Here is a 25,785-nt window from a genome sequence, read left to right on the forward strand (position 1 = left end):
GATCACCTCCCCACTTTTCATTTCCTTTCTATTTTGTTGGTTTTTGTATGTATGTATAACATCTCAATATGTTCCTCTATTAATGTTGGTCCCACCCTTATGGGCCAACTTGAATTGTTTTATATTGCTTACCTTTATTTGAATTAGTAAGGGCCTCTTACTTGCCCCTTATGCCCGACACCATATACGTGCATACCCGACCTGATAATACTCCTCAGTCCTCCCCCATCTCCCATCCTGGTCCACCATACCTATTAAACCTAGATTCTAACAGACATCAACGATGTCTTTAAGAAATCCATTTCTTTAGAAATTGATTTTCTTGAGAAGTTATTTTTTTCAACAATCATATACATCTGCAATTTCAATCTGACACAATCCTCCTCTTTCATCTAAACCCACTAATTTGATGCCATTTTTAAGTCGACCCAAACCCACATATTTGGGTTAGAAAATATATTTGTCATGACCCAAATTCAATTAGACTTAACCTAAATCCTAAATCACATTAAGATTGCCACCCTTGTAATCACTAGTGAGTTGATATGGTAATGGAGTATAGAAATAGACTCAATAGGCACACACAAAAAAAAAAGTAATATTAAAATAAAAAAAATTCCTTCACAACAAATATATAAAACAAAAAATAATTTAAAAATAATTAAAATATTAATAATAAAATTATTTATATATATTCTTATGTAATCTTAGATTCAGGTTGAGTTGGATTGTTCGATCCCTCAACTGAAATTAAGGTTGGATTGAATTATTCTAACCCAAGCTCAACTAATGTAATATATAAGTTGAGCTCGCCCAAATCATCATCAACGTCTAACCTCATCTCAAACATTTGGGATTAATGGTTAATCTTATAATTATATAATAATTACATGTTTAATTGGATAATTAATTTGGTTTTAAAGAGCAACCATTGACTAATGTACTTGTTTCGTGGGAAAAGAAGAAAGGTTTTGTCATGTCTAAGCAGCTTTTCCCCAAGACATTGATGGGTGGGAGTTGATGAGAAGCAATATATCCAAAAAGGTAGAGATAAGACATGGTGTGATGACATCTTGCATTTAGGAGTGGCAGGTAGTAAATAGTCACATACTTTTCCTATTTTGTGGGGACAACACTTTCTCTTTCTCATGAATATTATTTATAATAGTTTAAAAAATAAAATACAAGTAAGAGGGGAGGGGAGGGGAGGGGCCTTCCCACAAGGAAACTCATTTGTAAAATGTTCCCATTTCTTCTTAATCATTGATTTTTTTGAAGTATATATTGGCATAAGAGCAAATGGGTAATGAATAACATTTGTGTAGGAAAAATGATCATTTTTTCCTGATGATTTAGACATGCCCCTCCACATTTTGTCAAATCAATATTAGAGATTACGCCTATGTTTTCAAATTGATGAGATGGCTCTCTAGACCTAGGTTTTCTTTGAGAAACCAATATAAACAACCTAAATTCCCTCATCTTCAATCCCATTGATGAGTGAGCTTGAGCCAAGTTATGTAAAACATGAGTTCCACTTTAGAATAACTCAATCCCAACTTAATTCGGGTTGGGGGCTTGGGCAACGAGCCTATATAATAGTATATAAATACTTTTTGAATTAATATATATATTTCAGGTTAATCGAAACTCAAGTAAAGTTTAGAAGCTCGAGCTCAGAATTAACTTGAGCTAATGAGCTCAGGCTCGATGTTCAGGTTAAATTGAGCTCAGGCTAAAGGTTCTATTACTTGAACTGAGCCTGATCTACCCTTCAACACCTAAGTTGCAAGCCCTTAATTGTCACAATCGAAAAGTACCATGTGTTTAATATCTCAACGAGCACGGCAATGACACTCGAGCACATAGAGCACCCTCAATCGTACCCCACAATGGGGCATTAATGTTCAAGTTGATAGTTAATTCTCATCATGAATTGTATTACATATTTAATGTTATTGATTAGGGTTGCATTCACAATGGGTGGTCTCATCGATCACTATCTCCTATATCTTATCTTAATTAATGGGGTCGACGACGTGAATCCTATTTTGTCCTTCAACTTTATCATGAACCATGCAACTAACTTCGGTCCCACACATCTCTTTTTTTCTTCCAAAATCACCATCATCTTTATCAAATATAATATATAACCCGTCACGCTTTAGTGTTTACATGCGTATCCTATATAATTCACTAATGTAAATCCAAGACACTTTTATATCATTAAATATAAATATGACTTGAAGGTGTGGACTATGAGTCAACTCTATTTCATGGATTACTAACCGCTTTATCTTTTAAATTTTAAATTTTAAAATAAATAAAGATACATAGCTTAATTAGGTAAAGATATGGATAATCTGTGAGTCAACTCAGCTTCATGGATTAAAAAAAGGGACCGACTAGTTGCACATCACCTAGTACTGGTTGCACTCTGTCACTAAAAAACACTTGCACTCAACCTTTATGATTGCACTCAAAAGATAAAAAGCGGCATTATTTTTCTTCTTCTTAAAGATCGGAGAAGAGCCAAGGTATAAAAGGTTCTTATACTCTAGATTCAGTTTTCAAAGTTTCTTTATTTAAAAATTTAGTAAAAATCTATAGGAGTTCTAGCCAATGATGAGTTTGGTGTAAAATTTGCAAGAGCTCCTAATAATAAGTTCTTTATCATATGTAATTATGTAATTGCCGTTTTAAGTAAGGACATGATGGAAATTAAACGAAAAGAAAGAATATAGGTCTGAGTGCAGCTAGTCGGTAGAGTCTTGATAATTTGACTAGCCCACGTGGCAAACTCAATCGACTACCTTGACGTAACAAGTTTGGGAACCTTAGATCTGCGCTCCTCATAAAAAGTGTACCTTGAGGAAATTGTGTGTCCAAAGGAGCACCAGATCTACGGTTCCCAAACTTATCATGTTAAGTAGTCGATTGAGTATGTCACGTGGGGTAGTCAGATTATCACGACTAAAAAAAATAAGGTAATTTAAATGTATCTATCCCTCTCCAACTTTTGGTCAATCTTAGATATACACCCCCGTTCTCCAAAAAGATAAGTTAATTATCAACTTCTTTTTTTAAGATAAAAAATGTCCCATTCTCCATAAAAATATCACTCCACACAATAAGCTAACTTGACTCTAAATTATCGATAATTTCATTACTTAATAACCTCAAGGACCGAAGTCACAGTTTTGTCTTTTGATATATTTCTTATATAAAAAATGGTGTTAGGTTAATTTGGGTATTATCATATATGTTTTTAGGGTCCCAAAACATGTATAATAAAAGTCAACAGAAGCCAATATCAAAAGTTTTACCATTTCTTACAAGTAGTGAATTTGTTATTTTTTAAAATTGTAAGATTCACAAAGCGTCTTTTTAGGTTAATATATATAGGGTGGCGTTCCAAGGCCCTAAAGAGAGTCAAACATTGTACCAAATATTTTTTCAATGTATGAGTTAAAAGTTTCGGAATGGGCTGATTTTTTATGAGGATGATCTCTATGATGAGGAGATCACCCTCACAAAAAATCAGCCCATTTTAAAACTTCTAACACCTATTTTGAAAAATGTTTGGCTGTCTTTAGGGCCTCTGAACGCTTCTCATATATATATATACACACGGGGGTGGAAGGGTACAACTTGAAAACTGGAAAATTCAACAGACCAAGGCCCACGAATTTTAGAAATTGAATTTTGGCAGTCTAGATCTGTCACAATTCTTGAGGTTCCAGATTCGACGGCCTATAGCTGTCAGATTTCTCCCATCCTTCATTAATTTGACAGTTTCGACATGTTGAAAGAAAAATTGACAATGTAAAATGTGACCTCTTGGTCCAAAAAAATTGGGCTTTTTTCACATTAAGGGATTGTGAAAAAAAAAAAAAAAAAAACTAGTCCATTCTAAAACTTCAAACCCATATATTGAAAAATGTTTGGTACGATGTTTGGTTTTGTAGATGAAAACCATACCTTAAGCCTTGAAACCATGATGATAAGAGATTTTAATGGATTGGACTGGGTGATGGGCTATCCCACCTGGTCCACAGCATAGAACCTTGGCTTGGATAGGCTAAAAAGATTGGTTCCGTCCTTCTGGGCTTATGTTTTGAGCCGCAATGTATGGTGGGAACTTGGGCTGAATTTTTTAACAAAAACATTCTTTGGTTTTCATCCCAAGTTGGATGGGTGGTTTGGCTTGAATTGTTTAGTCCTGTTGAAAACTGGCAAGAGAACTTGGGCCGCGCTAGATTCTTTTGATCAAAGTTATGTGGTTTTTGAGAAGTCAAATTCTTATCCCAAAATTTTGTTCTTCCATATATAAATTTATTAAAGTGATATCTTCTATTAATACAAGTGGGTACTCATATCTACTCTTATTAGTTATTATCTTATTTTATAAAACCTTCAACTTACACATTTCTTCTTTTAAGGTAATAATCGGCCTCCTATGTTGCACATGATCCGGAAATACATACATATAATCAAGTTGTTTTTTCTGAGTCTTCTTTTTCTCTATGATTCCAAAAGACATTAACAAAAGATTTTGATGATGCTCCCTTGAATTTTCAAATTTTAGGATCAAAGCTTTCTAATTTATCAATTTTTATAATAAAGTGAGTTATGAAAAACTACTATATATGGGTTTTAATTTGAAGAAATCATGAACATTTAATGGTTTGTATACGTCCCTTGCCAACCATGATTTTGGTAGAAAGTTAGTTTCCTTCTCTACCACTCATTATTCCTTCCAATTCAGATTTTCAGAATGTGAATCTTAGAGGATCTCTCATCATAGAGATCATCACATAAAAATAAATAAATAAAAGCCAAAAAAAAAAAAAACCTTTACCAATTGTTGGGTAAAATCATTAGGTATAAATGGATGACACAAATTGTTTACATTTCTTGGAGAACCTTAACACAAAAACCATCGATAATTGATGATTTCTCTTGAAATCCTAATATTTATTCATTATGAAAATATTTTGATCTTAGAATTTTATTCTATGATCCAATGGTTAGAGCAACTTGGGTTTAGACCCATAGTTCAATTGGTTTGACATATTGCAAAGCAATTTTGAGGTCGTGGGTTCAAATCTAGCTTACCCATTCAAAAAAAAAAAAAAAAGTTAGAGCAACTCCAACGCATGACCTATCCCGTTCTCCGTCCCTTCTCAACCTTCATTTTGGATCGTGGAATTTTTATGACCCAAAATTGGTTGTTCCACATGGTTTCTTCAAAGAGGATTTTTTTTTTCAAATAATTGGCTGAAAAATATTAAAATCTCATATCCTTTTGAATTTGGGTTGAATTAAAAAAATATTTATGAATAGTCTTTTTTGAATAGCATGATTAGAATGCATATCCCATGAACATCCAGAATGACTATCTATAAATCCATGATGACCTATATATAAATAAATATGGAGATGGATATGCAGATGGAATTGCTCATAGAAATGATCTATCTGACAAATTTTAAAGATCATGTGAATGTAATCAAACAAGTCAAAAAGGCCACACGCAATATCTGACATGAGAGACCAACCTGGGACAAGGGTACACATATAAGTCAATAAAGGGTGAGTCAAATCCTTTAGCTACCCTATAAGAGAAAAATAACCATAGTGGCTAAAATAGTATAATCTATCTATTAGATGCCATAGGCCTGGGTTCAATTTTTTTCATTCTTACCAAATTATAATTTGATCTAATTAAAAATAAATTTACCAATAAAATAAATTTAATTTACCATAAGAATGTAAAAAAGACTTTTCTATCAAGTAAATGGTTCAGATTTGAGGAAAAACCAACATTTCTTAGAGATGGATGACTAGTTTTTTAATTATTTTAGAGATACATTTTTCTTAGAAATCCCTAACATCTCAATTGTCCGATTTATGTTGAGACTCAACCTTGGGTTGAGATTTGAGACTAGTGTTTTTTTCACATAAAAAAGACCTTTTCTAACCTAAAATGACATTTGACATATAAATGCTAAAGATTTCCAATAAAATTGTATCCTTAGAAAACTGTACTAATCCCTATGAAACCAATACTGATCTCGAGGAAATCATGATGTGCTTTGAGGTTAGCATTAAAAAAAAAAAAGGTATTCTTATGGAATTGCTTTTAATACCCACCTCGAGATTCCTTGCTCAGCAATTGAAAGCAAACAACTTTCGGTGCTCACCGCAAATCACGTTCATGTCTCCATGCTTTAAGTTTCTCTTCACTTTTACCTCGAAATTAGCACTAATCAAACCCCACAACTTATAATAAATTAACTAGAATAGAAACAAGAAAGCAATCCCTTTCATATTTTGACAAAACCAACCAAATTTTCTCTTCACAGCTCACACCATCATTAACTTCCTAGACTCTCTTACACATAACCTTGCTTGTATTTACGAAACAAATCTTCTGTTTTAGCATTTCTAAAGGCACAACAACCCATCAAGTAAACTGCTATTAGGCCAACAAGAGTAACAAGCAAGATTATGTCTGCTTTCCTCCATTCCTTCTCTATATTAGCAAGTAATCCCGCTTTGCACGAATCGCAACCAAAGCAAAGTTGTGTTTGCTCGTTGCTCCATTGTAGGCAATCCATGTCCGCTGCCATGTTTATGGGGCTAATCCAATATGTCGGATTAACGAATGTGAACCCGCATTGTGTCGGTGGCTTGCAACATCCCGACTAAAAGAAAAAAAAAAAAGATATTGTGAGGAAAAAAGAAATTAAGGCCACACCATACTATTTGATGAAGAATATAATTGGAACACTTTTAGGTTTTGTAATTTGAAATAGTAGTCACTCAAGAAATAATCCAACATTAAAAAAAAAAAAAAAAAGTATTGCCAGCCCCAAACCTAAAATAAAGAAGTAGGATTACATCAGGTTGGTAGTTGGTATAAAAATTTTACTATCTCCTAACATGAATCTCGATCCTTCATTTCATTCATGAACAAATTTGAATTAACAAAAGACATGATTTTAAACAGAATTGAATGGAGGAACAAGATTTGTTCACCCTCTTTTCCTTAAATTTGGGATTATAAGGCTAAAGATGAGGATTGAAAATAATTGCACCTATGCTTTATTAATGATAAGGGTTGAAACATATTTTGGTACCCTACAAAAATATGCTGTAATAAATAACTTTAATTCTCATAAAATTATAGTTTCGAAGAAAAAAAATTATTCACCTGTATGGGGTTAATATGAGCGTTGAAGAAATCTTGAGCCATTCGATAAGTTTGGTTCATCTCCGAACACATACTCGTAGAGCTAAGACAATTCCTAATCCGATCCCACTTATAAGAACTTTTAACCCTTCGACGCAGCCACCCCGAATAGTCATCAAGATGATATTCTAAGTAAGATCTGCTAGGAGCAAGGTGACCCGAGCCCTTCATGGTGACCATATAGACGAATACGACGAGAGTTGCAAGTAATACTATAAGAATGAGCATGACAACCAAGTAGAAGAGAAGAAGCCATGGAATACGCCAAAACCCACCTATGAAGCCAGCGAGTGCTACAACCAAGATCAAGATGCCCAAAATGATGACGGGCCATTGTAGGATTTTAACACAAGAGTTATCGGGTTCGTTTGCGAGCCAAATTCCCGTACCGATGATTGGGATCGAGAGGAGCATGGCTACGAAGTTGATCGCGCCGATAACATTGTTGCTCAATGCCATGATGTGTTGAGGATAGAAAGTGGTCACAAAGGGTGTTGTTTTGTGCTAATGAGGATGAAGATATGGAAAATGAGGTATGGTGGCGTACAGTTTGGGGAGGGAAGGATGCTTTGGGTTCCTTAAAAAAGATACTTAAAGCAAATGTTCCATAATTTTTCAAAGTGATCTCTTTAGAGACCACTTTTTCAAAGTGAAATGACATCCAAAATGGGCTATGTTTTAGATGCCTTTAGAGTGTTTTATGATTGAAGAGAAAACATTTTCTTTTAAAAAAAAAAACATCTAGGGAAAATGGCTTTTAGTTTTGATGTTGGGTTTAGAGAGACCTTCCAAAAAAAAAAAAAAACATAAATTGGAGAGTTACTATTTCTACACCAACTGTGCGCAAGGCTTTGGTGATTTACATAAGAATTGGTCTGGCATTAGTAAAAGTTGGTGAGGCAATAGTAGCTCTCTAAATTTATGATTTTCTCATCCTCATGAGAAAATCATTTTTCCAGGGATTTGGGTTGGAGAATTTTTTTAACCAAGATGGACAAATCACTTAATGTCCTCTCAAAATATACAATCAACACCTAGTAATTAAAATCATATTTTCCTGGAAAGTATCTTTTCCCACCACTCTACAATTGAAGTGATTATCATAACAAGCAGTGTTTGGTTTGAGCTGTTAGATGCTGATACCATATTCTTAACTTGAATTTTGAGAATTGGTTTGTGAAAAACTGATTGCTAGAATCCAAAATCTTGTTTGCCTACACTATTTTTAGAAAATGATTTTAGGATCGAAATGCAATATCACTTTAATAAAATAAAATAAAAAAGCAATTAACATATTCTATATTGCAAGGAATAGATCTGCTTCAATATCTGATTTTAGCCAAATTAAAGAATCCCTTCATGATCTGAACCAAAAGTAATAGGGAAAATTACTTAAAGGACCCTGAGGAGGGATTTTTTTTCTAAATAGTACCTAAGTTTTGGGTGGCCTCTTAATAATCACTTTAGTAAACGTTTCTTTTCGTAACAGTCCCTAGACCTTGTCTCCCACATTTCTCACGATTGAACGCCCTAACTGTTCGAACTTATCATTTTCATAAATAAATAATAATAATATAATAAAAAAAGATTTTTGGCATTTCAATTGAGTTTTAGAGACTTCATTCCGTCATAAAGAATTTAAGAATGAAGAAGAAGCCATTTTCGAGGGGATTTTCATGTATGTAAAAAAATTAGGGTTCTTTTCACATTTTTCCTTAGTTTTTAGATGAAAATTGATCAAGAATGATTCTTTTGGGTTGAAATCATCTAAACAAGTTGTTATCTCAAGTTTTTAATCGATCTTTCCATGTATTTTAGTTGAAAAAAAACTCAAAAATTAAAAATAAATGAGTTTTACCAGTGTTGAGTTCACCACTTTTTATTTAAAAAGTGGTGCACTCAATAATAAATAAAAAAATACTGAGTTCGACGATCAATAAAAAATGGAGAACTCGACAGTAAATAAAAAAGCGATGAGTTCGCAAGCTACCATGTAAAACTTAGGGACTATTTAAAAATAAATCCCTCCACCGGGATCCTTTAAGTAATTTTCTCAAAGTAATATCTGATTCTTTGACCTGGCTTCTTTAGATTACAATTGAACCAAACTTGGACTTGAAATTTAGGACCAAAATAGGTTGGCTGGATTTGGGCTTAGTTATGTGTGTATAAAAGAGTCGTGATAATCTGACGACCCCCTATGCCCCCATCACAGAACCAAAGATCATTTGCCTCGAGATACATAAAAAATATTTATGGTTCAGTGATTGGGGTGTATGTCAGAGAAGGGCGTCAAAAAATCATTATTCATAAAAAAAAATTATAGACAAGTAGTGTTTGGGCAACAAAAATTAAAACCAAGACTGTCAATGGGGCTTGGTCGAATCCTAACTTGGCCCTAGAGAGACATGCTATACTTAGACCAATCCTAAGTTCCTATCGGGCCTAAACTAGTTATATTCGGATCCATTCTAATGGGTCTGGACAGGTCAAGTTGATTTTTGAGTTCTAATAAAAAAATAAAAATACTAAATTCATGAATTTTTGGAAATCATTTGAAGTTTGATATTGTTTTTCATCAAAATAAGAATTCATTCTCGTTCCTAATTGAAAAAAAAAAGGTTAGAAACAGAAAGTAAATTTATCATTTAAAAGATCACATATCTATCCATACATTATATATTATATATGCATATGAAATTTATTAGCTAGCCAGGTCAGGTCTGATTGGGCATTGTTAGATCCTATCTGCCCAAATTTAAAGGGTTGAATGTTTTTGAACTCAACTCTACCTTTGCGGGTTCAAGATCAAGGTCTTGACCCTGCTTCTTTGAGTGACTCACCTCGAACCCATCTCGGCCCCAACTTTGACTCGGGTCTGAATATTTTAATTCATCCATGCTTCTAATAGTATTTCTAAAATCCACCCTGCCCGGCCCTTTAACACATTTTCTTTTCTTTTTCTTAATTAAATTGAAAAAGCCTCAATTTTTTTAATCAAAGTAAATCCTAATAAGAATTTATAACATGCACATCCACATTCACATTGATAAACATGTGCTTTAATTTTAAATTTATCAGGACAAGATGGATTGGCAAGTGGGGCTGATATATCAAAATCATCCCATTTCAAATAAGACTCGATTTTCATTTTTAAAGCCAAAATTACCCCCAAATCCATTAAAAAGTATAAAAACCAAAACCCATAAAGGCGGGGCAAAATTGCCATCCCCTAGATTCATCACCGAACCAAAAGCGAACTTATGTGGTAGTCCCAACGTAAGGGCATTTTGCAATTAGATGCTCTCGTATACTCCCTCACGTTCCCACTCTGCGCTGGTCACTAAGGCTGTGTTTGGATCGAAAGAAATGGAGAAAAGAGAAGAGAAAATAAATGAATTTCTCTTCATTTCTCTTGTTTGAATTGTTAAATAAAGAGAGAAAAGAAGATGAGAGAAAAAAAAAGATGAGTTTTCTTTTTCTTCAAAAGTAGAGAGAAATAGAGAGAAATCTTTTAAAAATATTTTATAATTCCAATTCTGCCCCTAGATTTGTTTTAAAAATATTTTAAAATTTCAAAGTTGTCCCAAGTCCTCTCTTGACAATTCAAACATTCAGGGGGAGAAATTAAATTTCCTTCATCTTCTTTTCTATTGAATTTCTCTTCTATCCACTTCTCTCAATCCAAACATAACCTTAAGGCTGTGTTTGGATTGAGGGAAGGGGAGGGAAGAGAAACTCATTAAGAGAAGGGAAGGGAAGGGAAGGGAAGGGGAGTTTCCCTTCACCCTGTTTGGATTGAAAAAGAAGAGAAGAGAAAAAGTCAAGGGCCTGTGTGGATACACCTCTCCGTGCAAGAGCAAAAACTCAATCACTCCCCGCAAGAGCAAAAAACCTCTCCGCGGAAGAGCAGGTCTTTGAAGCTTCTCCACAAAGAGCAAAAAACCTCTCCCCGCAAGAGCAAAAACCTCTCCACGTCAAAGCAAAAATCTATCCAAACGTTTGCTAGCTCCCCGCAAGAGCAGAAGTCGTCAAGAAGCTCTATCCAAACACAGTGCAAGTTTCTCCTGTTTGGTTAGGATTCATAAGAGAAGAGAAGAGAAATTATTATTGTCAAATGACTATTATACCCTTCATAGTCTAAAAAATAAAATTCTACTTGTACAATGATATAAAATATAAACAATCAAACGTTCAAGATCACATAGATCTCCGTCTCTTTCTCTATCATCTTTTCTCATATCTGCAAAAACAACTTCAAATCTTTCTACTTTTAATCTTTATAAATGTAAATATTCCTCTTTATATGATTGTTTTCTTTTAATTGAAAAATGGATAATAATTATTATGCTCTTCCAAAAAATTCATTCCTAGAATTCCAATTAGATGATGAAAATGATCATCTTGGATCCAAAATCCATAAATCTTCTGTAAAATTACTACCAATTGGCAAAAAAATCGATGTAGAAATTGAAAATGACGGAGATTTTGATGATGATGATGATCGTCTACTTATTGCGAGTGATGTTAAGAATGGATCGAAGATTTGTAAGACAATTAAAAGTATGTTCATATAAAATTAGAAGAAATAATTTTAGTATATCTTGGTACATATTGTTCATGTTATTTATAATAGGTCTCATTTAAATTCCGTTGGGTGACTTTCTCACCTCAACTAGGAACAATTGGAAAATTAAGGATCAATAAGCATAATTGTGTATGATGAAGACAATGTTCTGAAAGTACCCAACACTGTAAAAGAGCACCTATTTAACCTGCTTTGTTGTTTTGGCTTCCTCTTGGTTATATTTTTATAACTACTTTTTTTCAAATACTTTTGGCTTTGGGTTTTAAGTTATCGACAATTGCTAGCTATTGTTTTTATTTTTATTTTACTGAGATTGGAAAGGTTTTTATATCCCTTTGAAGGATTTGGAAGGTGGGTTTGTTTGAGATACTTTTGTTTATAGATATTGGGAGCAAAACAGTTGAGAAGAAACAGAGAGAACAACCAACCAAATTAATATTTGGTGAGGATCGATCCGATGGTGAAACCCAGTGCAAACATAGGGAGGACTTCCACTCCCCCCCATATTGAACCAACTGTACTTAACCTGAAGAGAGTTTCAATGCAGGAAACATAAACATTATACATCTTAAATCATTGATTTACACAAAAGAATCAAAGCCAACACTAAAGATTCTCAAACATCAACTGTTAACTCAACACTAAGTCCCTCCCTACCACAAAAAAATACAAGAAAAGTTAAGGCAGAAGAAACTTTTATCACCTACCTTCAACAATTACAACATAGTCCCGATGCCTTCTAAATAAATTCAACAATTTACACCCCCCCCCGGCAAAAAAAAAAAAAGATAGTACAAGGTTCAACTATAAATCAAATTGATTCCCATGGGTACATTTGTATTTTTCCAAGTGCCCATTATGCTCCACCATGGCCAGAATTAAACCTTCCAAACCCACAAAAGAACATTCAAGTATTTCGTGTGTTCGCGTCACGTGAAAGTTGCACGAAATTAACTGGAATAAACATCTTAATGGTTATTGCCTCTGTTTTGAGTGGTTGCAGTATTCATGGAGAGAATATCTGGTGCTATCTCCCAGCTCCCACTTCTCCTACCCCAACTCAAGTGGCGTGCCTCTTGTCCCGGTGGTTGCTGACCTGAACTCAAACCAAATTAAGCCTCAGAAGAATCATGATGTGTTCCGTTGCTTCCTCTACTACGTACATCTACATCTTCGTTGACTTCAACAAAGTTACGACGCTAGGAGATCTTCAGTAGATCTCCACCTATCTCTAGATCATCTTCTACCTTGGCACGTGGGTCTCCACCTGAATCATCTAGTACTGGTTCCCGGGTATTAGCCATGTGAGGCCTTTGAACCTCCTCTTGTACATAAGCATGGAATTTGTTTCTTGAGGGCATTATCTTCGTGTAGAATACTTCAAAAAAATTATTCACACAACCCCGGTTGTAGACATTATGCCTACCATCAGCTCTGTACCGGAAATTCTCATATGTTGTCTGAACACATAATAGAGGTACTAATTGATGAGAAAGCTCCAAGTTTAAGAATAATCAAGCAGAATATTGTGTGGTTGACAAAATCTTAATAGTTCTAGAAAAGAAAGACCTATTAGTAAAACTAATTTAATACAAGCAGCAGTAGATTATGCAAAATGGTAAGAAATTTATATCATAAAATTTGTTTGACTGAATTGAACACTGCTATTGGAGCAAATCATTCCCAGGCAACAAAGCAACTTTCATGTCTCATTTTATTTTCATTTTCTTTTACTGCTTTTCAATGCCTCTATTTCTTCCACATTTGGGTACTTTTCCAATCTAGATTAGGCACAAATCATATGCAAGTAAAAGGAGTTTGAGAAAATGACCATCAAGAAATTTTAAAATAACTAAAGTAGGAGAAAAAAAATCAGAAACTACTATTTTATCAGAAACTACTATTAGGATTCACAAAATCAGAAACTACTATTTTATCAAGAAATTTTAAAATAACTCTAGTAAGAGAAAAAATTTTTGAGCTCGTTTGGCCATATGCAAAGAAAACCAATAATAACACACGCGCATGCAAGAGTACCCATAGGCTGATTGGGTCCATTTTTTATGGAATATCAGATGGATGGTGCAAAGTGTTCTTTGATTTAGTTCCCTTGGTGAAGATGTTGTGGAGGTATGAAGTTGGGATGCTTTCAATGGAAATTTTCAAACTTTGTAGGACACATTGAAAGATGGCCTCGTGAGGGTGATCAAAGACTTCTTGATTATTGTTCGAACAATACTTTTGTAAGTTTGATCCCCTAGAAATTAAAAAGGCTGTTCGAATCCTTAATATTTTGTTATATTTCTAGAAAAAAAATTCTTTTATTTCTCTTTTGCCACACGTCATTTTGCACTGAACTATGTTTCAGACGTCTAATTTGTAAATCAATTACAAATTAGATTCCAAATCACTGATCTAGCAAATAAATAAAAGATGAAAACTCCTCCTTTTGAAACAAGAACAAAATGATGTGCAAATTAAACCAGTGGAGAGCAATTTAGGAAACCTAAGTCCTAAATTGACAACAAAAATGAAATTCTGCTACTCCTGTATAACAATATAAAAAGATGATGTATAAAGCATGGTCTATGAAAGCTTCAACAAGAACAATACCATAACTAAATACTAGAGAAGGGGAAGGTGGGGATCACAATTGCCAACATTAATCCCGTCTGATAGGTGATTACATTCAATGAATATTATGAGTGAGACACCACAGTCGAGAGAGAATGGATAAAAGGAAAAGATGGAAAGATGACTCATATCTCCATGTAAGAAGAAACACGGTTTAACAGAAACATGAACCTTTGTTGGGAAATCTTTGTGCTAGCCAAAGTGACAGTAAGAAAAAGATAATTGAAGCAAAGTATGGTAAAACACAAATTCACAAAGAAGCTCTAGTGGCTGATTCAACACAATAAGTTAAGCAATAACTTAATTCAATGACATGTAATATTAAAAATGCAACATCTCAGGAAAGAGTCAATTTGACTAGACTTTCAAAGATGGCTTAAAAATCTAGGTTGAAACTTAATTACTATGTAGGAAACAAAAAATAGAAATAATTGGAAGAACTGTGCTCAATACTTCCATTCTAATAAACTTTACAGGAGTTACTAGTCATGAGTATGCGGAAGCTCTTGTTCTCATTCAAGATTCCTTTTCTAACCAATAGTTACTAGTTGGTGGTTGCTACTACAACAGTATATATTTCATGGCATATGAATTAGAATTTTATCTAAACGGTGCCAAAAATAAAGCAGGACAGTGCACTTACCTCTGCAAAGGAGAAGCAAACCATGAAAAGCTTTTCGTTTCTAGGATACAGGAGGAGCATGACCAAGAAAATTGTATTGGTGTAGTAGCAGAAATCCTGATAGATCAAAGGTGTATGAGACTTGCATAAACTTAACAAAATCAAAATTATATCACACCCTACAATATAGGGGAGTTTATTTTCATGATTATTTAATTCTTGAAAGAAACTCTTCCCTTTGCTTTGATATAGGCCTTATTATAAGTTTGATAGCAATTGTATGAGTATCCACTAGTGTTCCGGCCTATTATTTTACCATACACACTTCTAATCTAAATTTTATAAAGACAATATTGTTTGAATCTAACATCCTCAATCATTAAAGAAGAGCCCCAGCTTTGGCTCTCATAGTTTCATTTGAAAAATGCCAGACTTGACGAGCGTGGAACAAGCTTTTACATTTAGATCTCCAATTAAACCTCCACCATATTCCATTGCTAGTATTATAGTTGATGTTTAATCTAAAACAAAACATATTTTGCCATCCTGTGAAGCATATTTTGAATGCTCTCAGTTGTTCTTGATCGGTGGATAGGTTGAAATGGGTTACGTGAACTATCAACATTTCATATCGTTCCTCGTGGTCTAGACAAGGAAACTTCCACAAGATTTGCAATCTACTATGACCAATGCGGAAATATAACCATGGAGTAGTAAAAAAATTGTAGAATAGCCAAACTTTATTGTGATTCCTTTATAAATTACCATTCCCTTTCTTTTCTACTTCGCTTCTAATCCAATCGCTTAACAAGATGTCAATGAGCAATAAACCTACCAACAACTAGAGACCAACCCTTGCTCATGAATGGCAACAATCTCCCTGCATAATGGAGATATATTTTCGAAATTAAACTCATATTCTCAACACCAGAATTCGAAACCATGTGACAAAATAATCAAAATTTCATTAAAAACACCAAATCTATTAACTTGAATAACAAAATACCTGAAATATAAGATAAGGGCAATCCAGATGAAGAAAACCCATTAATCTAAACAAACAACTGAAATTTTCAATAAAAACCCAACAAATTTACTAACCCAAATGACAAAATATCTGAAATATAAGATGAAGGCAATCCAAATGAAGAAAACCCATTAATCCAAACAGCCATAAAAGTTGAAAAACCCAAACAAAAAATTTTAAATTTCAATAAAATCCCAACAAATTTACCAACCCAAATGACAAAATACCTGAAATATAAGATGAAGGCAACCCAAATGGAGAAAACCCATTAATCCAAACACCCAGAAAGGTCGAAAGACAAAACAAAAACAAAAAAAATCAAACTTTCAATAAAAATCCAACAAATTTACTAACCCAAATGGTAAATAACTGAAATATAAGATGAAGGCTACCCAATTGAAGAAAATCTATTAATCCAAACATCCAGAAAAGTCGAAAGACCCAAACAAAAAATTCGAAATTTCAATAAAAACTCAACAAATTTACTAAACTAAATGATAAAATACCTGAAGTATAAGATGAAGGCAACCAAAATGTAGAAAACCCAATAATCCAAACACCCAGACAATTCAAAAGAACCAAAATAAACAAAACAAAACAAAATTTCAATAAAAACCCAACAATCTACCAACCCAAATGATTAAAAAAACTAAAATATAAGATGAAGACTACCCAAACACCCATTAGGTTCCGGAAAAAAAAATTCAAAACAAATACATACCTTGTTGATAAATTGCTCGTGTTCTTCTGCTCATTTTGCGATTGTAACCGCTTGTTTCGACAAAATCTCCTTAGTTTGAGCGACTTTAAAAAGAAAAACAATAAAATAAAATATCACGCTGGAAATCAAATGCCATTGATTCTGCTTTACCTTGGATTGGTCTCTGAAACTTTGCTTCACGTTTCGAATTGAATTTTCATCATCGAGGGTCTCTTCGTTATTGGATTTGGACATTTTGTTTTCCATTTTTTCTTTCAACTTTTTCTTTCAAACTTGTCGCTGAAGTTCCTTCTCTCTACGGTTTCTTCTTCGTCTCCTTCGTAAACATCTCTAGTGTTTGTGTGAATTTTATTACTTGGGGTGTAGCTAGTAATAATTGGTCTGCCAATATCATGTTTCTTTGGAAATTTTCAAAATGACGAGGACAAATTTGGAATGAAAATTTTCGTCTCCTCCCTTCCCTCCTCGTCTCTCCATTTTTGGGGGGAACAAAATTTTACATTTTTTCCCTTCTCTTCCCTCCACTTTTTTTCTTTTCCCTGCTCACTTAGCAATCCAAACAAGGGAAAAGAAGAGAAAACAACATATTTTCCCTTCCCTTCCCTTCCCTTCCCTCAATCCAAACACACTGTAAGAGTGGTACCCACCAAATCATTTGGTGAAATCGTTCTTATCCTCAAATCTCAGGGGTATAATTGGTCTTAAGACTGAATCACAAAACCGTTCCCACAGTTTGTAGGACTCTCTCTGTCTCTCTCTCTCTTCGTTGCTCACCCAATGGCAGCAGCCCTTCCTTCGTTATTCTCTTCTTCTTTGAAGCTTATCTGCTTATCTAGACCTTCTCAATCTATAAAGCTACAAATTTCCTTTTCTACCCCTACACTTTCTCTCAATTGCCCCCTTTCTCCTCTTTCAAACAAGAACTTAGGATTAAAACTGTGTTGTGCGGTTCAGGAAATTGTAGCAGAGGAAACTCAAGAGGAAAGAGTAGAAGATAAGAGGAAGAAACTCTATGTGGTTAATCTTCCATGGAGTTTCTCTATCACTGACATTAAGACTCTCTTTGGTGAATGCGGCACTGTGAAAGATGTCGAGGTTCTTCTTCTTCTACTACTTCTCGCCTCTCTTTTTGATTATTTGAGTTAGATTGATTGTTGTTCTTTTGGGTGTTTTAGATTGTAAAGCAGAAGGATGGGAAGAAAAGGGGATACGCTTTCATCAAAATGGCTTCTAGGGAAGAAGCTCTTGCTGTTATAGATAAATTTGATTCGAAAGTGAGTAATTTGAGCTTTAATTTTTTCCTTTTTTTTATGTAATTTTGAAATGGTTTTCTGTTAATTGGCATGTTTGGACTTTGTATTAGATTTCTTTTTTTTTTCATGTATTCACCACAATTGGTATTTGTTGAAAACCGGGTTTATTGTTGTATGTCTTTGTTATTTGGGCTCTCACACCGTTTTTTTTTATAAATTTTGGCTAGTGTGACAGGATCCTGTCGACATTGGCTCAAAAAACTTTCTGAACTCATATCGAAAGGACCCAGTCAACATAGGAGGCTTTTTTTGAAAAAATAAAAAAAGAAATTGCTAGCCTCGACATGGCCTTAATGGTGTCGACAGGATCGTGTCAATACTACCTAAAAACACTTTCGGATTAATGGTGCCCGTGTGATTGTGGGTGCCCCTGCCAAACTCATTAAGTCTGGAAATAAAACGTGGGTGCCCCAACTAATATATGAGCGTCCTTAACACGAACCTTAATTTCTTTGTTGAAATGGGTTTTGGTAAAGTAGAAAGTTTGGGGGTGAGAGAATTAGAATGATGGGTAGTTAGGAATGAGATACTTTGTGATAAGAAACCTAAGAATTACACTAAAAGCACCTACATGTTAATGGTGCAGAAAGTTAAGCTCTTATCTACTTGGGGTCATTGCACATCACTGTGCTCCGCCCGCCAATGTTTGTCGTGGCTTTCACTCCGGTGCCCTTTTGTCTTGGCCCTCACATAGCCCTTTTCCCGTGACTTTGTGACAGCTTTCACTTTCATACCTTTATTGAGTCCCAAGGTCATCCCTACTGTTGTTCAAACATGATATTTAACTAGTAAACCAAAAGCTCCAAGGCGTTAACAGTGCTGAAAGTTAAGTCCTTATTTATTTTGGGTTGTAACACTGCTTTTTTAATGTGTTATTTTAAATGGGCTTCTGTTGAATGGCTGATTTGGATGTGTGGACTTTGAATGAATGATGGTTACGATTGGGTTTGCGTTCTTCTTATATTCGTTCTCTGTTGGGGAGTGGGGTTAGATTTGGTGTTCCATATCCTAGAATAGTGGTTAGGATTGGATTTATTTTTCTTGATGTGTTCTTTGAAAAGGGTTTGTGAAGAGAACTCTTGATAGCATTGCATTGTGGTAATGTCTTATGTGGCATATTGTTGGTTCTTTTTAATAAGATTAGATTATTTTAGTAACTTGGTAGCTATTTTTTTGTATTCAAATAGAGGAGAGATCAAAATATTAAATTTCAATTTTGGTTTTTGTTTTGGTCAGATTGGAAATGGAAATATTTAGTCAGTGTGGAAATTAATACAATTTTCGTTGAAATGATAGAAATGTTGTGGAAATGATGGATATACTACTGAAATTTTTATTGGATCTATAGGAAATGATAAAATAGGGCTTTAAAAACACACTTATTATTGGAGTGGATACTGAGATGCATTCTACCACACAAACGTGCTAGTATTTGAGAGTTTGACGGTGAGATACTATGGTAATCTACTTAGAAATGAGAATAATAATGATACGTTGACTACATACACCGTAATAAGCAAAATACTTGTTTAAATGAAGATAAAATTAAGTATCTCATTCATGCATTGGTTTATTTTTTATTTTATAAATATATACGAATAGATTACTATCATATTCTATTCAACTAATTAAAATATGGATGATTGAGCGTAATGCTTATATAACTGCTTGGAATACATTATGATAAAATGATATAGATACCTAATTGATCATAATTCTTTTATATTAATGAATGAATATTATCTGCAATTTTATATTATTATTATTATTACTATGTGTAATTTACAAGTTCTTTCTCCAAACAATTTTTAATTTTTGTTATGTTATTAACTTTATTAATATATTTTTTTGAAAGAATATTTTGATCGAAGCATTAACCAAAATATTTTCACTGAAATATTGTATTTTTTATTCCAACATTGATTATTCTTGTCAAAATTCACTACTCACTGAAATATTTTGTGAAACGAATAGTATTTCCAATAAAATATATACAAAAATGAAATTATTAGGTTAAATTTTTTTCAGACCTTTCGAAAATGGAAATATTTCAGTATATGTTGCAGAAGTATGTCAAAATTTAATACTACGGGAGAGATTTAGGTGGTTATTGTAACAAGAAGGGAGAAATTAGCTAATCATTATAATTGTTTATATAATGTAAATGTCACATGGCTTGAAATCAAGGTAAAAATTATCAAAGTTGTCAGGCCCCTCGAGGTGGTTGAACTAGGAGATTGCAAACGTGTTTAACTGATCATTCTTATACTACAATCTAGAATCTTATTGTTTGGAGTCTGTTTCACTTTCTTTAGCTAATTTTTGGCTCTTTCTTTAAATTTTTTTTTCTTGGCTGACGGTACATTTGATTTCTTTCTCAAATGATTATCTTGAATTAGGATTTGGGTGGTGCAGGAATTAGCAGGAAGGATTATAAGGGTGGAGTTTGCAAACAAGTTGAAAAAGCGTTCTCCTCCTCCTCCTCCTCCTGAAGAAAGCACTGCTGTAGAGACACGTCATAAGCTTTATGTAACTAATCTTGCATGGAAAACAAGGGCTAGCCATCTCAGAGAATTCTTCTCTCCAAGTTTTAATCTTGTTTCAGCCAAGGTAGTTTTCGACCGCCATTCAGGAAACTCTAATGGGTATGGTTTCGTCTCATTAGCTACAAAAGAGGAAGCCGAAGCTGCAATTTCTGCCTTGCATGGAAAGGTATTCAAATTTCAATTCTCTTTGTTGCTTCCTTTCTTTCTTTTTTCATTTTGACTAAAGTTGATTTTCATGTCTTCCTTATGTCTGAAAAACTAAATTCTAGATGGGTGTGTATATAATTTCACTTTTTTATTACCTTTATATTGGGCAGATTATTTGTCATGGTTTTTAATAACGATTATGTTGGGTTCACGTGGAGATGAGTCAAGGGATGATTTTTGAAACCTATTTGAAATGTTTGATCTTTGTTCTAGTTTGATGTTCTTTGCAAAAGCTCTAGGTCTTCTCATACCCCTTTGGTGTATCTTTGACCATTCTACTCTGGAAGCAAACATTTGGAGCAAATGGATTTCCGTCAGCATTAAAGGGAACTTCTTGGCACTAGATATGTATTCATTCCTTTTCTCTAGTAAAGTTATGACCGGACAACCATTTTCATGGTTTAGGTGGAAATCAGAACTACCCCGAGCTGACTTGGCACGACACCTGTTCAAGATCTTATCCATTTCCTTTGCTTGCCTATTGACCTCTCGGCATGTTTTGAAGATCTTGAGTTGGATCCCAAGGCAACTCAAGATTGTTCAGGCCTAATGCTTGGGCAAAATACATGGTTCTTAGACTCAACCCGATTCACGATTGACTTCCCTAGGGCATTTTATGGCCTCATTTGGACTTTGTCTTGTATTGACTCAGGTCTTGGTCGACAACATGCCACTTTTTTTTTTTTCATTCAGCTCTATCTAGATCTATATTTTCATGTTAGGTCGTGTGATTTGGATATTTTCTTACTACATCAATCCATGCCATTTCTAGCCTTCCTCTTGCAAATTTAGAACCTTTCACATACATCGAAGGGCTTGTTCTCATTGGTGTCTTAATTAGATATGTTAAACTGTGTATATACACTTCATAAAAGGTTGTGTTGTGTATCTCATCTTGTCTTTATTTATATGCTTCAGATATCTCTATAGTTATGAACTTTCCATTTTTCAATCAATATTGTGTCACACTACAAAAATACTTTGATTCTGTTAATTTTCTTGCTGTAGGAATTGTTGGGCCGACCTATTCGTCTAAAATTGAATCAACAGAATGTTGATGAATCTGGAAACGAACCGGAGGAAGAAAATGCCCACAGGCAACCAAAAGAGTCAAGCAGCGCCGTCGAGAAACTTGAAGAGTCATAGGTGAAATAAACTGCCCTTGTCATCTTGATCTATTGATCACTGGGAAGGGGGAGGATGTACATAGATTGTTTTTCTTTTACTTCCCACGGACATAGAAATTGGCAAAGAAGATGTTCTCCAGGTTTTGTACATTATTTCCATTATTTTTGCTGCAATACTTTTTAAAATTGTTGTATATTAACAATGACTCTGTATCTTAAAGATCAATCTTATTTGCCATTAGTTGTACACTTGTTTATCTCTTATACAAATTATTTTGAAATTTTAGATTACTAGTTTAAAATTATATTTTGTAATCATTAGTTTTGTGATTCTTCTTTTGTGTCGCCTAACACAAGAAATTCCGATGCTTTGCTGTTTTTCATTTGTAATGAAACATAGATTTTATTTAAATCTTTTTAATCATATTAATAATGAGGCACAGTGTAGAAATGCATGCTTTCCCCCACCATACCTCATCCATGCATGTATCACTTTTGAAGATTCTTGTCATCCAATCCATTAACCCTATTCACAGCTGAACGCCCTGACCACCAAATTTTTTTCCTTATGTTGGCCAAATGAAGGAGAAAGCATGATACTTCATGGTGGGTCCAAAATCCTTTTCCCCATTCATCGAGATACGTGGTGACAATCAATGATATCAAATCTTTCTATCTAATCTCTGGTATTTACCAATGATTCCTCTCTGACGATTAAGTCAATTCATAATCTGACAGAGGAACAAATGAATTCAAATAGAAAGCACAAAGCTGCCTTCAATGGTGACCCTTTTTATAAGATAATAAATACATAACTGCCATCTTGACTTCAGGAGAGTCAGGGGTGTCTGCGAAGCCGGGCTCATGGATGTTGCAATGCTTTTGGCTTGTACGAACGGTCCCGAACTGGTTTCTTCTGTTTTTGGTAGGGAAATAATCTATCCTGTCTTGATAGTCATTGCAACACATATCGCTACCATATATGCCTGATATTTTCTTGACTCACTCCTTTTCATATGTTGGTAGGAAATGATGGAAGAGTCCTCCTTGCTTATGCAGAGTATGCGGTAAACATCCGGGCATCGAAAACTGACCCTTTCAGATGTTTTTGTCTTATAAACTTATGTCTGCAATGTCAACAATTTTGTTACAACTTCAAAAGATGATAGAGTAGATCCTTGGAAGCAGTCCTATCTAACATGATCGGTATTTGACCCAAGATTCTTCAGAAAGCTCCTTCAATGGTTGGTTAAGACAATCCTGACATGTACTTCAGGTATGACTATATATCATCAGGACAACTTCTTATCATCCCTTGCTAACATGAATACATGCTTCTTTGTAGTGTGATTGTTTTGGCATTTCTGCATGTCTGGCATCCTTGTCTCATTTAATGATGAGTTGTGTGATTTTTTGAGAAGTATTGAAAAAGAGATTTGCTATTGGCACTCCAACTTTTTCTTATTACACCTCAATTAAAAATAAAAGAAAATAAGTGAATGGTTGAGAATAAGTAAAAGTTGGGGTGTCAATAGAAATTATCTCTTTTTCTTATTTTTCTTTTTTGTGCTAAATTTCTATATTTTGGGTGTATGATTTTGTATGAGCCCAATCATACTTGTAGACAACTACTGAAATTGTTTGAATGAGTATTATAATGTTGAAATTATAATTTGAGCCCTTGTAATGCATGCTGTTTGAAGAGTGTGTTTTAATTTTTAATTGGGGTGTAATAAATAATTTAAGAAATTTGGGGTGCCAATATCAACTCTCTTTAATAATCCATGTTTACTGGATGAAGAAACAATGTAGGAGACACTTATTTGAAACATGGAGCTCTTTTTTGTGCAAACTATCCTGTAAACCACAAACAGAGAAGCAATGAAGGTACCCTGTCCATCACTGAGAGTTGATAGGAGAATAGAATGGAGTTTGCCCTGCACAGGCATCCTCTTTGGGATTAAGGGGGGTAAAAGTAAAAAAATTTAAAGTTAAAGGGTATTATAATATATAAAAAAGAGTTTAAGGGGGTCAAAGAGAAAAAATAATAAAAAGAGTTAAAAGAGTAAAAGAGAAAATATAACAAAATAAGAGGGGTAAAGATGAAAGGCAATAAAGTGGGTCCTCATAAAATTGTAGCGTGTGTAGCACCATGTAGCACTGATCCAACGGATGAGAGAATCATCTTGAAAAAAAAAAAAATTTAACATCTCAGCCTCTTGTAATCAAGATTTAGATTTGATTTAAAAAAAAAAAAAAAAAAACAAATTTTTTCCTCCAAATCCATGTCTCTGAAAATGAACGGCAACTCGTACCCAATATTTTATGTGTGGGACCTAAGTCTATGGCTGATGTGATGCTCTCTCATCCATTGGATCAATGTTACAAGGTGTTGTAAGAACCGTGTGCTACAGAGGATCTGCTTCTAGTTGGATAGAATTTTTATTCTAACTCTATGGAAGTTTGTTCCCAACAAAAGTGAGTCCTACAGTTATGTTTTATTATAAAGATTTCTGTTTCCATGAGGCTTTACATGAAATTTACCTGGTAATTTTTATATATTTAAGTAGAAATCACCATTCATTTTGCAAAATATTTCAGTGAGTAGTGAACTTTGATAGAAATAATCTAATTTTAAATACAAAAAATGTAAACTTTAGGTGGAAATACAATGATAAATAGTAAAATTCGACCAACATATTATTTCTTAAAAATTTGATAAACTTTAAAAATAACAAAAATTATAAATTTCGCGTGGAAAGAACTTGCAAATTACATATAATGATCACTAGACATGAATTATAATAAGTTAAATATTGTAGAACCCACCAAAGATCCCTTTTTTTTTTTTGTACCGACAAACCTTCCTCTCTTCTGTGTTTTTTGGCATTTTTCCTCCATGTTACAAATACGATTCCTTGATAGTTGCTCTCGGATCAATACATACCGCTCATTTCATTATTGTCCATTTCTCAAGAAATCCTCCGAGAGGATGACAATGAGACACCTCATGATTCCCTCGTGTTTTTGTGATATTTCGAGAATGGTTCTCAAGGACCATCCACACATACACACACATATCCAAATCTATATCTGATAAGGATTCGAATATAAAATTTGAGTTGTGCTTGAGTGACCTCAAGTTGGAACCTTATATCGCACTTCTTGACTTGAAAGTAGATAGCAACTAAATGTTTTTTCACTTGTATCTCATTGAAAAGCATCTATGGTTTCCATACACTTTTGCATCAAGAAGTGCAATGTTCATAAAATTTACTAGACTATGATATATTATTCCACCTAGATTTGGATAATTGACTATCCACTGAGAGGCCTAACCATACACTTTTGCATCAAGAAGTGCAATGTTCATAAAATTTACTAGACTATGATATATTATTCCACCTAGATTTGGATAATTGACTATCCACTGAGAGGCCTAACCCCCCCCCCCCCCCCTTCTTTCTCTCTCTCTCTCTCTCTCTCTCTTAAGAATTGGATCAAATAGTGGGCCACTCTAATCCAATTCTTAAGTGTCTTTTGAATATCAAATTCTTAATCTCAATATTTGGATCTAAATGCATAGTAACCAAATTTAGATTCAGCAATTATTCGACGACAAGTCAATTTAGTTAATTTGGATTAATATCCAAGAAAGTTTTGGAAAAAGAAAAACATTTTCCTTAGTAAGATTGCAAGTCTTACTAAGGGATGTTGAGCTAAAATGGATTACAACATTTTT

General features: G+C 34.0%; 3 protein-coding genes across 27 annotated transcripts; 1 reads left to right on the forward strand and 2 right to left on the reverse strand.

The window, feature by feature from the left end:
* Window positions 1-6,306: 6,306 nt before the first annotated feature.
* TRN2 (Tetraspanin family protein) lies at window positions 6,307-7,855 on the reverse strand. Its single transcript, XM_086437189.1, has 2 exons — window positions 7,220-7,855; window positions 6,307-6,710 (listed from the first exon to the last, which is right to left on the reverse strand). The coding sequence occupies exons 1-2, from the start codon at window positions 7,715-7,717 to the stop codon at window positions 6,399-6,401; spliced, it is 810 nt and encodes a 269-aa protein (XP_086293315.1). The 5' UTR covers window positions 7,718-7,855; the 3' UTR covers window positions 6,307-6,398.
* Window positions 7,856-12,388: 4,533 nt separating this feature from the next.
* On the reverse strand, window positions 12,389-17,188 carry LOC147408273 (uncharacterized). 23 transcript variants are annotated; one of them, XM_086437192.1, is made up of 5 exons: window positions 17,001-17,188; window positions 16,851-16,900; window positions 15,938-15,982; window positions 15,124-15,219; window positions 12,389-12,942 (listed from the first exon to the last, which is right to left on the reverse strand). In XM_086437192.1, the coding sequence occupies exons 1-5, from the start codon at window positions 17,094-17,096 to the stop codon at window positions 12,897-12,899; spliced, it is 333 nt and encodes a 110-aa protein (XP_086293318.1). In that variant the 5' UTR covers window positions 17,097-17,188; the 3' UTR covers window positions 12,389-12,896. The 23 variants fall into 23 exon arrangements, 6 of the variants coding, with proteins under 6 accessions (XP_086293318.1, XP_086293321.1, XP_086293317.1 ...); XR_015177027.1 differs by lacking the exon at window positions 12,389-12,942 and adding exons at window positions 12,950-13,306; window positions 16,109-16,154 and having other exon boundaries at window positions 15,124-15,982; window positions 17,001-17,187; XR_015177024.1 differs by lacking the exon at window positions 12,389-12,942 and adding exons at window positions 12,950-13,306; window positions 16,109-16,166 and having other exon boundaries at window positions 15,124-15,982; window positions 17,001-17,187.
* Window positions 17,189-17,559: 371 nt separating this feature from the next.
* LOC147408274 (33 kDa ribonucleoprotein, chloroplastic-like) lies at window positions 17,560-23,720 on the forward strand. Of its 3 annotated transcripts, XR_015177033.1 has the most exons (6): window positions 17,560-17,945; window positions 18,026-18,124; window positions 20,579-20,875; window positions 21,925-22,062; window positions 22,877-22,968; window positions 23,070-23,717. XR_015177033.1 is itself a non-coding variant. In XM_086437198.1 (5 exons), the coding sequence occupies exons 1-4, from the start codon at window positions 17,628-17,630 to the stop codon at window positions 22,060-22,062; spliced, it is 852 nt and encodes a 283-aa protein (XP_086293324.1). In that variant the 5' UTR covers window positions 17,560-17,627; the 3' UTR covers window positions 22,877-23,720. The 3 variants fall into 3 exon arrangements, 2 of the variants coding, with proteins under 2 accessions (XP_086293324.1, XP_086293323.1); XM_086437198.1 differs by having other exon boundaries at window positions 22,877-23,720; XM_086437197.1 differs by lacking the exons at window positions 22,877-22,968; window positions 23,070-23,717 and having other exon boundaries at window positions 21,925-22,292.
* Window positions 23,721-25,785: the final 2,065 nt, after the last annotated feature.

This window comes from Akebia trifoliata, chromosome 3, assembly GCF_017979445.1.
Source record: "Akebia trifoliata isolate Shusen 1 chromosome 3, ASM1797944v1, whole genome shotgun sequence".
Taxonomy (NCBI): Eukaryota; Viridiplantae; Streptophyta; class Magnoliopsida; order Ranunculales; family Lardizabalaceae; genus Akebia; species Akebia trifoliata.

Coding starts and splice junctions, on each gene's coding strand:
- TRN2 (XM_086437189.1), bottom strand. CDS start 7,717: ATGGCATTGAGCAACAATGTTATCGGCGCGATCAACTTCGTAGCCATG. Junction 6,711..7,219: donor CTCATATTAACCCCATACAG/GTGAATAATTTT, acceptor TTTTTCTTTTAG/TCGGGATGTTGCAAGCCACC.
- LOC147408273 (XM_086437190.1), bottom strand. CDS start 17,096: ATGGAAAACAAAATGTCCAAATCCAATAACGAAGAGACCCTCGATGAT. Junction 15,983..16,850: donor ACGAGCAATTTATCAACAAG/GTATGTATTTGT, acceptor TCCATTATGCAG/GGAGATTGTTGCCATTCATG. Junction 13,307..15,123: donor TTTGCTTCTCCTTTGCAGAG/GTAAGTGCACTG, acceptor TTATGTGTTCAG/ACAACATATGAGAATTTCCG.
- LOC147408274 (XM_086437198.1), top strand. CDS start 17,628: ATGGCAGCAGCCCTTCCTTCGTTATTCTCTTCTTCTTTGAAGCTTATC. Junction 18,125..20,578: donor TAGATAAATTTGATTCGAAA/GTGAGTAATTTG, acceptor TGGGTGGTGCAG/GAATTAGCAGGAAGGATTAT. Junction 20,876..21,924: donor TTTCTGCCTTGCATGGAAAG/GTATTCAAATTT, acceptor TTCTTGCTGTAG/GAATTGTTGGGCCGACCTAT.